The 14,492-nt window shown below is 40.1% G+C and overlaps 2 protein-coding genes across 6 annotated transcripts in view; one reads left to right on the top strand and one right to left on the bottom strand.

Moving 5' to 3' along the window:
* The window catches only part of LOC121726761 (tau-tubulin kinase homolog Asator), a 50,727-nt gene extending 40,142 nt beyond the window's left edge, over nt 1-10,585 (top strand). For 3 of the 5 annotated variants that reach the window (XM_042114243.1, XM_042114244.1, XM_042114247.1), the window contains 7 exons: nt 266-395; nt 1,718-1,875; nt 2,214-2,343; nt 2,715-2,895; nt 3,423-3,483; nt 5,931-6,172; nt 10,318-10,585. In XM_042114243.1, coding sequence (XP_041970177.1) covers nt 266-395; nt 1,718-1,875; nt 2,214-2,343; nt 2,715-2,895; nt 3,423-3,483; nt 5,931-6,172; nt 10,318-10,486 — 1,071 coding nt within the window. In that variant the 3' untranslated portion in view covers nt 10,487-10,585. Of the gene's footprint in view, nt 1-265; nt 396-1,717; nt 1,876-2,213; nt 2,344-2,714; nt 2,896-3,422; nt 3,484-5,930; nt 6,173-9,695; nt 9,850-10,317 lie in introns of all 5 variants that reach the window. The other 2 variants (XM_042114245.1, XM_042114246.1) reach the window with 2 other exon arrangements.
* On the bottom strand, nt 7,627-9,211 carry LOC121726764. The gene is made up of 2 exons (XM_042114250.1): nt 8,798-9,211; nt 7,627-8,132 (listed from the first exon to the last, which is right to left on the bottom strand). The coding sequence occupies exons 1-2, from the start codon at nt 9,137-9,139 to the stop codon at nt 7,734-7,736; spliced, it is 741 nt and encodes a 246-aa protein (XP_041970184.1). The 5' UTR covers nt 9,140-9,211; the 3' UTR covers nt 7,627-7,733.
* Nucleotides 10,586-14,492: the final 3,907 nt, after the last annotated feature.

Here is a 14,492-nt window from a genome sequence, read left to right on the forward strand (position 1 = left end):
TTATATCTAGAATGTAAATCAATTGACTCGAAATTATAGTTTACTAGATGACGCCCGCAACTCCGTTGCGCCAAAATTCGTTTATCGCGTGGGAACCGTACATTTTTTCGGGATAAAAGTATCCTATGTCCATTCCCGAGACTTAAAGTATCTCCATACCAAAATCGGTTCAACGGTTTAGGCGTAAAGAGGTAACAGACAGATAGACAGGCAGACAAACAGACAGACAAACTTTCGCTTAGTATGGATTTACCGTGTTTAACAGACGGAGAAGCCAAAATCGGAGAAGTCGTCGCCGGCGCGCGCCCGCAAGTGTTGCCTGCACAACGCCGGCATCGACGCCTTCCCCAAGCTGCAGCCTGCGCTGCCGCGCTGCTGGACGCTGCCTGCTATCGGTGAGACATAGTGTTATAATGGTATACACTACCGCTAAAAGATCGTCGCAAAAGCGGAAAATTTTATGACCTGAGAGGACTATTTATAATAATATTATGATCTGACTGACTGACCGCCAATCAAACGTGCGCACCGGTAGTATACTGGATACTGATAGGAATTAAAACGTCTTAAAACGATACACGGATGAGCGAATCCGCTTGTGACGTAGTTTCACAGGGTAGTTGATTCATATTTAAAGTTCCTTTAATTGACTCGACGTTTAAAGTTCGACTAGTGTCTGATCCCACTTATGTTTGGTCTTACAGATGACTTGTTAAGTAAGTGGTATAATATGTACAGTTTTAGGACTACAAAAAGTATAACCACTCAACGTTGTACAACAGAGTATCATAATATATTTATATGTATAAACCTAAGTAAATATTTTAATAATGTATACGCAGAGCCGCAGGTAGAGAGGGGGCGGCCTCGCCACCACTCGCACACAGACACCTGCCGTACGTAACATACAGTATCGGCATGTGAGTAGGACGAGCCTTACTGTAACCCGGCTAACCCCCTGTCACGTACCAGTCCAGCCTCAGTTACGTTACAGTTCAATCTGATGTACGCACACCTTGATTAGAATAATCCAATGTCAATTGCGTCCCAATTTCATGTACGCACACCTCGATAAGTTTTTTGTCCAACCCATTAGGACTTTTGTGACCACGCCCCCTCGATTATTCTGTGTGTGTAGTATATTGTTGACATAGTTTATTATTATATTTGTCCCCCTCTGTATATAGTAAAGAAGATTGTGATGACGGGCCTCGTCTAGAAATGATACTAAACCTCGTTTCTATCATATATATATTTTTTTATCAAAAGAATACCCCATTCATACGATTGGCTAAAAGTTAAATACGCTTCGGCCACCAACGTACGAGTATGAGCATGTTGTTAAGCCCACATCCATGTTCCTTATGTGTTATTATATAAAATGTCTAAAAACAAATGCAAGATGTAAATACTATTACGTATAAGAAATTAAGTTAATTTTATGGTTGATAATATTTTAAGCCCAATCACACAAAGATATGAAATTTTGTAATTTTGCTTTGCCGCTAAAATGTGCTACAATTTACAAACCTACTTTACATATTTACCAGGAGTGTATCTACTCACAAACACTGTGGATTGGTTAATATTTTGACGTTGGCCAATCAGAAGCGTTTAATAATGGATAAACACCAGTCAACATCTCAGAAACCGGGCATACATCACTTTAACCACCATGCTTCGGTGAATGACAATAAAGCAATAATAATTTTATCAGGCTGCCGCGTCCGGGAGCTGCGGCCGCCGCTGCTGCAGCAGGCGTCGTTCGACGAGGGCGGAGGCGGCGCGCTGCGGTACTCGCTCGACGTCATGCGCGGCGTCGCCGCCCGCCTGCGACCCGAGACGCCGCCGCGCCCGCGCGCCCGCTCGCTGCCCGTGAGTATTGTGTTAGATAGATGCTAGAGTGAAGCCATAAATGTTGCGTTGAGCTGCAACGCCGCAGCGATAGCGCAGCGTCGCCGTTCTGAATTAATTTTTATCCACAACACAATTTTATTATAACAGAATACCATAAAAAATATCAAAATACCATTAAAAAATTTTACGTCAGGAAACAAACTCACTATGCACCATTGCAGTGTGAGGGTAGATCTTCAGGAGTTCAGCTATGTGTGTTACGTATACGCTCTTGCTATGTGGCATAAATTACATTAACAACGACAATGTGTAGACACATTAAACAAATCAATTATATAAACTTCAATATCCCACAGAGTATATCCCGGTCGTCATCGAGCGAGTCGCCGCCGCCGGCCGCCGCGCCGCCGCCCGCAGAGACCACGGTGTCCAGCCGCCTCGAGATCCGCGTGCGACCCCCCGACACCGCCTCGCCGATGCACTCCGGTAACATCATCATAATATTATTACATCACGCACAAATTTTGTCGCCTGCCTTATGTCGTTGGCATAAAGGTTCTGACAGAGTTAAAATTACTACTCAAATCGTAAAGGTTAAACCGCACTGCAGGGGACACGAAAATGCGTCAGTAGTATGGAATCTGAAGCGTAGTGTTCCTAGTGCAATCTCGCAAGATAATAAGTTACTTATTATCTTGCATCCAAACTAGCGATCATAATACTCGAAGCTACGCAACGGAGATACAATACATGGAAATGCCACAAATTCCCAGAAAGCAGCAATTTCTATTCACTTTCATCCGACTTTAAAAAAGGAGGAGGTTTCTCAATTCGACCGTTCCGTCCTTTTTATTCAGCGGCCGTGAAGATCCACTCAGTGGTGAGCGGCGAGCCGCCGGCGCCGCGCAACCACGAGGACGCGTCCGTGTACTACGACGCCACGGAACATCACAGAGACAAGCGGTCGTCGACTCGCAGCGGCGAGAAGAGCCAGAGTCCCGCCGTGGAGCGGACCCGCCTCGACGCCATACCAGACAGGTAACATTCAGATAAATTCCTATGATAATATCCAGAATGATTTTAAACGTAACATTATAAAAAAAAACTTCAAATATCGACTAACCCTAATAAAATACTTATTTTGATGGTGTTATTATAGAGGGTGCAATTAAACCTTCCGGCAAAATTTTGATATATTGATGCTTGTTGAAAATAAAAATACACGTATTTTTTCTTTTATAATCACTCAGTACTAAAATGTTGAGAAATAACTTCCGAAAGTTATCCTAAAAAAAGACCACAATGGACACTACGCGTCGCCCGCGCGTGATGTGACCCCGCGCGCGCGCCTCCAACCGCGTCACCCCCGCTCATACCCACCGCCGCGAAGTGACCGTTCTGCAACGATTTTAAATGGGATAAAATATGCCATTTAAAAAAATAAGTTTGGTTAAATGAACTCTCCTAATGATACCTAAGCCCTGAAAAAAATTTGGCCTGTAGGTTTAATTGCAGCCTGTATATTTTGTTAAAGTAGTGTTACACAGTAAATACGCCAATTTCAGGAGCTCGTCAGCGGTGCGGCAATCCGAAGGCAGCGGCGGCGGCGACGGCTCGCTACGAGACGTAAGCATTTCACGACAATGTCGATATTTTTTTTATGAAATAAGGGGTGCAAACGAGCAAACGGGTCACCTGATGGAAAGCAACTTCCGTTGCCCATGGACACTCGCAGCATCAGAAGAGCTGCAGGTGCGATGCCGGCCTTTTAAGAGGGAATAGGGTAATAGGGGAGGGTAGCTAAGGGAATAGGGGAGGGTAGGGAAGGAAATAGGAGAGGATAGGGAAAGGAAAACGGTAGGGGATTGGGCCTCTGGTAAACTCACTCATTCGGCGAAACACAGCGCAAGCGCTGTTTCACACCGGTTTTCTGTGAGCCCGTGGTATTTATCCGGACGAGCCGGCCCGTTCGTGCCGAACCATGGCTCTCCCACGTTAAATATGTAATGCAACTTTTTGCCTGGGTACTTAAAGATATGTCAGTTTTGTACTACATGTAATTTGGACTACACAGCTCTTTTACATTACCCGAGACGATAATGACAAACCAAATCAACAAAACTGGCCATTTAGCCAAAATCTTTTCGTTTTCGCTTCGTTATGGAATCGCCGATCAAAATGTATGGAATTGACATAAGACGAGTCGAACGTCAACGTCATATTAACGAACGCTTATGTCAATTCCATACATTTTCATCGGCGATTCTATAACGAAGCGAAAACGAAAAGATTTTGGCTCACCCCCCAGATATCATCGGATATTATCGTTATCATGTTAAACGTCCTAAGACTACTTTCGCACTACGACTGATCCAAATCCGAGATTCACAGATGACAGAGAGAAGTGATATATGCAAAGCTGCATTTAATAATAATAATAACTATTTTACCTATTAAACGTTATTATATTATTATTATTTTATAAAATATATTATTATTGAATATTATACATAAATAATTATTATAATAATATGTCTCATTCTGATAGTGACTCATTTCATTCGGCAAGTGAATCTACTTTTTTATCCAACGATGATAGTTTTAATTCTGTAACAAACACCTTAGGAGAACTTTTGCATCAAACTTTTGACGTGCACAATTGCCAGTTACTAAACGTGTGTCATATCAACGCACAAAGTGTGCCTAGTCACTTTAATGAAATTTTGGACACTTTTCCAGGTAACAATATCCATTCACTTCTGATCTCAGAGACCTGGCTTAAACCTAATTTACTTTCCACGACTTACAGTTTGCCCGGATTTGTTTTAATTCGAAATGATCGTAGCGATCGACGTGGTGTAGGTATCTACTTGCGGAGCGATTTCTCTTATAAAATTATTGCCAGCTCGCCTTTACATTATTCCGCCTCCGCCGAATTTCTGTTCCTAGAGGTCTGCATTACGGGAATGAAAGTGGTTCTTGGAGTTGTTTATTGCCCTCCTACTGTTGATTACTTTAGCCAATTAGAGTCTGTTTTGGAGTCGTTGAGTGCTGATTACGTACATCTGATAATTATGGGTGACTTCAATACGAATTCACTTGACGAATCTTCTTCGCGCTCACGCAAATTACTACTTTTTCTGGAGTCAACTAGTTTGCAACATTTACCTCTGCAAGCCACACATCATAACATCAATGGCGATGAAACCTGGTTGGATCTAATTTTAACATCTAATCATTCGTTAGTTCATTCTCACGGACAATTTCATGCCCCCGGTTTTTCTTTTTTGACCAAGCACGAGATGTTATATTCGATGCCCAAAAAGAAGCTTCATCTGAAAAGACTACGTGGTCCCAGTCGCGGTCAAGATTTTCCTGCGCCCACGCCATTCTTTTTTAATGTAAGTCTCGGAGAGAAGGGGTTTTTCTTATAGTGCTCTTGTATTTCACTTCCGATTCCGCCAGTCGATTTCTTATGGTGTTGAGAGACACATCAAGCCCACGTTCTTTCAGTTTTTCTTGAGCTGAACGTAGAGATAACCGAGGATTTTTTTTAAACATTTGGACAATGCGTTTGTCTTCGGCGGGAGTCGTCTTTTTCATTTTCCCTCTTTCTGGCAGGTCATCAACGCTCCGGGTTTCAGAATATCGTTTCACCCACTTGCTCACAAATGCTCTTGACTTCTGCATGTATTTGCAGCTTGAGAATGCGACGTTTTTGGCCCTTTTGGGTGCAAACAAAGAAACACCGCTTCATATCGTGACGCGACGGCGCGGGCGGTACTCATGGCGGGAAACGTGTCGTCAACTCGGCGCATGCACAGAGACTGCTTTGTTTTGTGCTAAGCATTTTAGACAAAGAGTCACTGAACGTGATTAAGTGGTTTTTTTTCAATGTTGGTTATGGTTTTCGATGTAAAATGTCGGCTACGCTCTTGTTGAACACACTGTATCATAGAAATAGTGTTTCGTCTACTTCGGCCAGGTACGGACTGAACTCGCATCAGACGTAGCGATTCGGCTAGACGCGTAATTTACTTCAAATGCCAACAACAAAACTCTGTATCCCCCAGCGATCATCGGGCAGCGGTTCCCGCATCCCGGTCGCGCGTCTCGGCGGCGGGGGCGGCGAGGTGCGTCTGGCGAAGTGCGCGTCGTGGGCCGGCGACCGCGCGCCCGACGCCGCGGAGCTCACTCCCGCGCTGCGCCGCCGCCGACAGAACGCCGACAAGTACGCCGCCGACCCGGCGCGAGACCTCAACCTGCGGTTCGCGAGACCGCGCACGCGCACCCCGCACGCGCAGCACCCGCCCAGGTTGGTTAGAACTTTTTTTTATAAAATAAGGGGGCAAACGAGCAAACGGGTCACCTGATGGAAAGCAACTACCGTCGCCCATGGATACTCGCAACATTAGAAGAGCTGCAGGTTCGATGCCGGCCTTTTAAGAAGGCGACTATAGCAAAATTGTCGATTTTATAATTCATTTTTATACTTGAAAATATGCCCCGAATTGTTGTAATACATGTAATTTGAAAATATTTTTAAAATAAGCACCTTGTAATTTTTAATACACTTTTTGAACTTCAACTCTATGATTATATAAAACTTTTACTTTTAAAAATATTTGCGCAGCGTATAACTATTTAAGGTGCGCTACCTTTATCTGTTATGGTGGCACTTCACATGGCTATTTGTATTTGCTATTGGCTATTTGTTGTATTTGGCAACATTATTGACGTATACGTCTATAATGTTGCCAAAAACAAAAACAAGCAAATAAAGGCAAGTTAGACCTTCCACACATGGCCGTCAAATACCAAACTTACAAACGTTCGATTCAAAAGGTTTGTGTTCACCAATACTATGGACGTGCTTCAACTGGCAGCTGGATTTTATTATCTAACTGCATGTAACTATTACATACAGAGCGTGAAAAAATACAAATAGTGAAAAGAACATAGACATAGTCACGCTGATCGTCAGCGCCGACGGTTTGCGCGTAGCTCGTCAGCGCTGATCAGTCAGATCGGATCGTTTAAGTCTCGCGCTGATCACCGTGAATTACTCGATCGGTGTCTATATCACGATTGACCATGATTGTATTCGTCGGTACGTGCATTCAGAGCTACACGAAAACGCTCACTGAGTGTGGAGGCGCGTCGGCGCCTAACGCGCGCGCAACTTTAAAACGCTACATATAACTACATACATATCAGCGCCGACCGTCAGCGTGACAGAAAAATCAGCCTAATGGACAGCCCGGCTCTGGTGGATGCTGACTACTCATAAAAATCGTACCAAGTTACTGCCTATTCTTCTTTAAAATGCTTTAAAAAATTTAACCAAATCAGCTTAAAAAAAATATTATTTTTTTTATTCTAGGGAATCTATGGAGAATTTTTTTACGAAATGAATTTAACTTTTGCTGCCGGGATGTCAATTACAGACTTTGAATATTTATTGCAAAAAATTGAACCACTAATCTCCAAAAAGGATACATAATGGAGGGATGCGCTATTCCTTCAAAAGTGAGACTGGCAGTTACCTTGAGATTCCTAGCCACAGGCGATAGTTACAAAAGCCTTTAGTTTGCTTTTAAAATATCAAGCCAAATAATGTCAAACAATTTAATGGAAGTGCTGCTCTCTACAAAAGTGTAAAGGAGGAAACTAAGGTAAACATTTTTTAAATTTTAATCAACTTTTATTAATAAAACACAAAAACATATTAATCAATTAATACCTATTGGGTTATAAAATCTTTGAATGTATCAGCTGGACCATCATAAATAGTGTTGGGAAGTATGATCTTATCTCTAGCTATATCAATCCTTGACCTTGAGTTACACCCTGGAGACAGACAGATAGACGGACAGTTAATCTTTGACCTTGTCGTTATCCCTATTCAGGATGTGTTCATCTACAAATAGCTGGTTAATTTTAACCATCATAATATCTCTACGTTCTTCAGATAGCTTCCGTATCTTCCTTGCTATGAGCTGCCCAAAGATGCTGCATTCATCATCTTCATTTTTTGGGTGTTGCCGTTCTTGGGCAACTCGTTTCATAAAATTGAAGGCATTTCCCATATTATGTTGTTTAGCTTCTATTAGCTCTCTTGGATTTTTCTGTCTTCTAACTGGTGGTATTGGTGTAATGGAAGATGATTCTTGATATTGTAATATGGTGGGTTTGGATTCGATAATGGATTCATTTGGTTCATCGGTTGTGATAATTGTTCTAGTTATAGCTGTATCTTCAATCACTTCTTCATCCTAAAATATAAAATCTTTACTATTTATATTATAACGCTGAAGAGTTTGTTTGTTTGTTTGAACGCGCTAATCTCAGGAACTACTGGTCCAATTTGTAAAATTCTTTCAGTGTTAGATAGCTTTATTATTTAGATAGCTTTGTTATTTATATATAGTAGATAGATAGTTATATAAGTAAATACATAAATAGTTGCATAAATGTTTTATTAATGGTGCATTTTTTACAGTTGTCGGCAACAGAAGAAGATTGCTATCAAAACTGGCTTCAAGCCAGTTTCAATAGCTAGCCAGTACTACGTAAACCCCTGCTGCTCGAACCAGAACCAGCAATTTAAGTTGTAATGGCATGTATAGTTATGCACAACTTTTTAAGAAAAAGTAGACGTTCGCGTTCTTCAGATAGATATAGTCCACCTGAGACACTTGATGTATATGATGGACAAATTTTAATAGTTCCCGGGTTCATGGAAGAACGGTGTACCCGAAAATCCAGGTGTGAGTAATGCAATATTCCCAGAAGGTCTCCGAGGAATCCAGTGGACATCAGAAATGAGTTTGCTTATTACTTTTTTCATTGATTAATGTTTCACATTTCAAATCACCTATTACTGTAATTAAATAAACAAACAACATAATTTGTGCCTTTATAATGTTTTAATACTAACCTCTGTACTTCGAGATGTTTTGCAAGTGTAAACTGATCCTAAAAAACCATCCATAAAGGAAAAAGCAAACCATGTAGGTTGGTAAACATCACCAAAACCAGAACCTGATCTTTCCGATTTCCTTATTTTAGTCTTATAGTTTCTATAGGCTGACATTAAGGACTCTTTCTTCTTTTTCAAATCTTTAATACTGCAGCTTAACCCCAAATTTTCCTTGATATTACTCCAAGCGTCATTAACACATTGTCTATTTTTATGAGATTCATGCTGTGGATCCCAAATACATGAATTAATTTGGTACAACTCCAGGAATTTTAACACTGTTTTATTGTCCCAATTCATAGTTTTCGTTTGGTTTTCGTTTGGCTCACGTCCGATACACAACACTGAAAATACACCACGTCTACACAAGTTGACAGCACGCGCTCTTCTGATTTCTGAATACGTCAATTGTGTAGACGGTTTATTTGTTTAGGTACCTATTTGACTCTTGATGTGCGTCGAAAACCGACAAAGGTACGGATACGTGTATTTGGTATTGGTCATATTTGTCAAATAGGCAAATAAGGTCAATACTTTGTCAAACATACCATGTCATGTGGTGATTGTTTGCCGACTACATCAAATATGCAAATACAAATAGCCATTGAAGACATTCTGCGGTCATTTGCCGTGTAAATATTTATAGTACTTAGTAAGAGATACGATGTATGTTCTTGTTGTATGTTGCACAATATTTTATTCTTGTCTATTAAGCTAAAAATATCTAGCTTATCCATTAAAAAGTACAAAACAGTAAAAAGCAGAAGTAAAAGTAACATGTAGATAGATATTTAGCTGAGTCTTTCCACTACGTCTAAACATACATTATAAAAAATTAAAAACTCTCATCCCCCAGCAGCGGCGGCAACTCGAGCGGTCGCGCGCGCGGCGCGGGCACGTCGGGGTCGTCGTCCTCCGGCTCGCCCCCGCCGCCCGCGCCGCCCCCCGGCCCACCCGCGCACAACGCCGCGCGCGCTAGACGCTTCCGACCGCTGTCTATCGCTCCCTAGGTGAGAATTTTTATCAACCCGTAACTCTGCCTTAAGCGGGGAGCGAAGCACCGTGGGGTTTTACCGGATATCCCCAATCCGCAATTTTTGGATATTTGTCAACCCTAGGGATATTTGTCAACCCTAGAGTTACACAGCAGTCACAGTCAAATATTATTGGTATATTATGTCGCGTAGTAAGTACAGCATTATTCCATATGGAACGTGTCGCGGTTATCTTGCCGTTATAATAAGAACGTTTAAGTTTCATATTATTAAGGGGGTCAAAAGTAAATCCAAATGGTTCCTGTAAGTCTTGTAACACACCGACTCTGCCTGGCTGTTCTATGAGCTGGAACTTGACTGAATACGTTGCCGGCGTGTACAGACGTAGTTGGGCCATTATATGACAAAGATAACTGACTAGAGACTGAAATTCATAAAGAAGTTATCTTTGTAAAAGAATAATAAGTTATGAAAATGTTGCAGGTTGTGTTCAGCGAGGCGAGAAGTGACTGTTGACTGTCGCCGCGGCCGGCGCCGCAAGTTTTGTTATCGAGTTGACCTCGGCCCGTGCGGTTGTGCGATGTTTGTATACGTAAAATACGTAACACGTATACGCCAAGTGCATACATGTGCGTATGCTGTACGTAACTAGCACGTAAAAGTATGCAAGATCTGCAATCTATACTCTTTGATGACGAAAGTTTTTGTGGTATGATATTATGCTACGTGTTTATGAATTATAAGTTTGGGTGTATGAGGAAACTCTGTATACAAGTATCGGACGACTACGCGGCCTTTATTGGATGTGAACTAAGTTAAGCCGGACGACAGTGTTACAGATGTGTAATGCTGTCGGTCTGGCCGTAGATCGTATAATATAGAGAAGCTAGCGATGACCCGACATATCCATATGGACGTAAACGCGACCTTATCGCTCACACGATAAGGTGTAACGTGACTTGTATCGCGAACACCGCATATTATTGCATCACCTATATAAATTGTTTTTAGGTTAGGTGAAAACTGACAGAACAAAATAAACTCTAATTTCTAGCTATAGCTAATAACGATTACTTTGTATGTATGTTTAAGACTCCTTACATAGTATGCGGTTTTCGACTTGAACAAATAAGTCTTAAAATATTAGATCTCTTAGATAGGACGCATTTTGGAGTAGCCCGAGCTATGTTGAATACGCTTTACGTTAGCTTTTTAAATTGTTACTCATTGGCTATGGGCGGCTGGGGTGGCCGTACTTAGGGACATAATTGTAGCCGGCTACGGCTGGTAATGTGTTAATCGAAATCGGTTAAATGTATCAAAATCTATTTGGCCAGCGACGAGGCCGGCTTTTTAAAGAGCTACGCCTCACTGAGACGCTGCGGCAATGTCGGCTCGGCAGAGAAATTAACTACAATATTAAAATGCACTGGCCACTATTACGAAACATAATATTTTCAATTATCTGCTCGGATACGCTATGGCGGCGTATCAGTGAGGCGAGCTCTGATGTTAAATGTTTATTTAGCTAGCTTACTTAAAGCTGACTGAACCGGCTAAAAGACTAGGACGGTTTTGATGCGGTTGTATATAAATCGTTATGTATAATGTAAATATGGATATATTGACAAAGACTCATGCTCATTTATTTATTTATTGTAATTTAATTGTGCTTTTTTCCGCGGTTCTGCATTATTATAGTGTTGTAGTGGCTTCGGGAGCAGTACTTATAAAAAGTATCCTGTAGGCATTTTGACACTTGAGTGCTTATTGAGTGTTTTTTTTTTTGGCAAAATTTAAGCAAAAGTATCGCTTGAAGCGTTTACCTTTTTCCTATCACTGCCAATCACAATTTTATAAAGCTGGCGAAAATTTTAGCACTATAAATGCTATAATAGTACAGACCGTTTTACTAACCAATATTTTGTATATAATTTTAAATAAAGTTTTAAATATCGTAAGAAGGAAATTGAAATTACTTATTCATTTTTGGCGTTCCGGTAGATGTTGTGTTATTAATTATTATCGGTGCCTTGTTGAATCGATTTTCAGTTGAATTTGAAATGTATTTTATTTGTGTAGATTAAAATTTCACGTGCAAGCAAAAATAGACTGCCATATCGCTAGACAGGGAGAACGCTACCAAACGCTACACTATGATCAAAATCTCAGCACCTCAAAAACATTGATGCCTCTACAATATGACAGAGGCTAATGCCTGTTTTCACCGACGGTCTCCCAACGCTAAGTGTTCCCTAGCGATCCTTGCGGGTCAAATATCTCTTTTAAAACTAACACATTTAAAAAAAAAGTAATGTTTTGCAAAAGTTCTTACGCCCTAAGGACGAACGTGACACACAAAAATTCTTGAAATCTTGAAGGATATGTACCCTTAATGGCCGCTAGGAGTTAGGATGCGGTTGGTGAAAACAGACATTAGAGTATAAATAACAGTAGGTTATTAATACTCTAAGGACAGAGGTTATAAGATGTAATACGAACTATTGTGAAACTGAACTGAAGCATTTGTAGTCTATGGTTGCTTTACTCTAAGTACGCCTTTTCGGGAGTGAGAGATTTTATCCCCATACGAGATGAATGTATATAATTGTTCTTGGCGGTTGATGCTAACAGTAATATAAACGGTTATAGTTAATATTTTAAAAGTTGGTATCGGTTTTTTCCCCGCGAGTTAAGACGGCGGCTAAATTATCTTTAGAATTTCTTGGTGTAGTTTTATCTATACTTTTGTAAGGCGCACACGGGGTGAGGAGAAATGTTTATATGTATGTATTTTTCAAAATGGAAAAGAAGACTAGTCTATGCACAATACCTAATTCGGTTCTATAAAGCGATGATAATTAACGTTATTTGGCACAATATCTTAAATTTAAACAATAATAGTTGATGTTTTCATTCAAAATATTGCCCTAATTAAGAAACATTTAATCTCCAAATCGGAAACAAAATGTACGACCAGAAAATATTTTTTTGTAATCCATACAAAATGTATGATATAATATAATATTATGTATATAGAATTTCTACTGTATAAAGTTAATCTTTGTACAAATATAATCGTAGCTAACTAAGATTTTGAAACGAATTGAAAGTGTTGTTGGTTAAATTTTTCAATCGAAATGATCGTGTCTAGTAGCGAATGTCGGCCAGTGACCCGTGTGCAGTATGTGACTGACGGTACTTCTTATTATTAATTGGAAGCTAAGACTTGCACGGCTCTCCTTTCTCGCGGCCCGGTAATGTTGGCGACTTCCCTCATTTTCTAAATGTTGTAGATTTTCCAGATCAATGTTCACAGTGCAAATTAGCTAGCTTAAAATTGTATTCGACGCTCGCGGCTCGCAGTGCGTCGGACACTCGGACCTCGGTACATCGATATAAATTTGATATATATTATGTAATCCAACATTACCGAGCGCGGCCTCTACTATATTATTACGTTGTACGCCATTCGATTCTAGTCTCTGCCGCTTAGTCTAGAATATATTGTAACGTTAAATATTTACGGATAGCATAAGGATATTACAGTAATCGAAACGATTATTATTAGAGAACGTTAGTCTCGGCGGCGACCCGATGTTTGTGATTTTGCAGCTGCTCGCTACGTAGTGAGAAATATATATTTTTAAACAAAAATTGTAATGTTGCAATGATACTGCACTTTCTATTTTACTAGCAACAGTATAAGTGTCGTTGTTTTGTCGCGCGAGGGTGTAGAGGTAGACAGCTGTCAAAATTGCAAGGCGCGGGAAAGCTGGGCTGGTCTAACCGCTCGGGAGCGGCCGCGTTCCCGCTCGTGCGTGCGCGGCGTCCTAGTCATTCTAGTCTACGAACAGCTTCCGTCTCATAGAATTTATCGAAGTGACAAAGTTGAGACAGTTATTTTTGTCAAATAAATATTATGTATAAAATTGTTGTTATATTGTAGATCCCCTTTTTTATTATATTTTCGGGCTGTAACGCCACGTGCTGTTTTATTTTGTAAAGAATGCACGCTCGGTTAAAATTTATTTTGCCATAATATGTTTTTTTATATTTACCGAAATATGCACAATGAAAATTCAATAAAAGGTATTCGTCCTTGACTCTTTGTTTTATTCGCTCCCAGTCTCTCGAGAGTAACATTATAATTTATAAGATTATGTGAGAGTCTGCTAAGAGAAAATGGGCTGACTCAAACACCTAGTAGTTTGGTAAATACCTTCAATAAAACCTCATTTCCGTCGTTAACTTATGCTGGGTTGACCCTTACGTGGTGACCTTATCAATTGCATTTTGAATTTCAGCAGATTTGTCATCCCTGGAATAGTCGAATATCCACGGATGAAAAAATCGTTAGAAATTCAAAATGCAATTGATAAGGTCACCCCAACACGAGTTTACTTTCACAGGACTTCAATAAGTAAGAACAAAGCAGTTGCTTAAAAATATTTAATTATAATATTTTAAAATTATGATTTTGTTGGTAATTGTAAAAAAAAAAAATACTTTTAAATCTGCAGTAAAAATAACAAAAATATTTAATGGCACTTTTATATGATAGTTATAATAAAATGTTTTTATTTCAACTATCTTCAGTAACCAATTTTTTGTTTCATTAAAAAAACCTTATTAAATAAGTATAAACAATTTTATAC

Source organism: Aricia agestis, chromosome 5 (assembly GCF_905147365.1).
Source record: "Aricia agestis chromosome 5, ilAriAges1.1, whole genome shotgun sequence".
Lineage (NCBI taxonomy): Eukaryota > Metazoa > Arthropoda > Insecta > Lepidoptera > Lycaenidae > Aricia > Aricia agestis.

Bases quoted from the DNA above. Each gene is read 5' to 3' on its own strand.
- LOC121726764 (XM_042114250.1), bottom strand. From the start codon at position 9,139: ATGAATTGGGACAATAAAACAGTGTTAAAATTCCTGGAGTTGTACCAA. The intron at 8,133-8,797 runs GTTAGTATTAAA...TTTATATTTTAG, and splicing joins AAACATCTCGAAGTACAGAG to GATGAAGAAGTGATTGAAGA.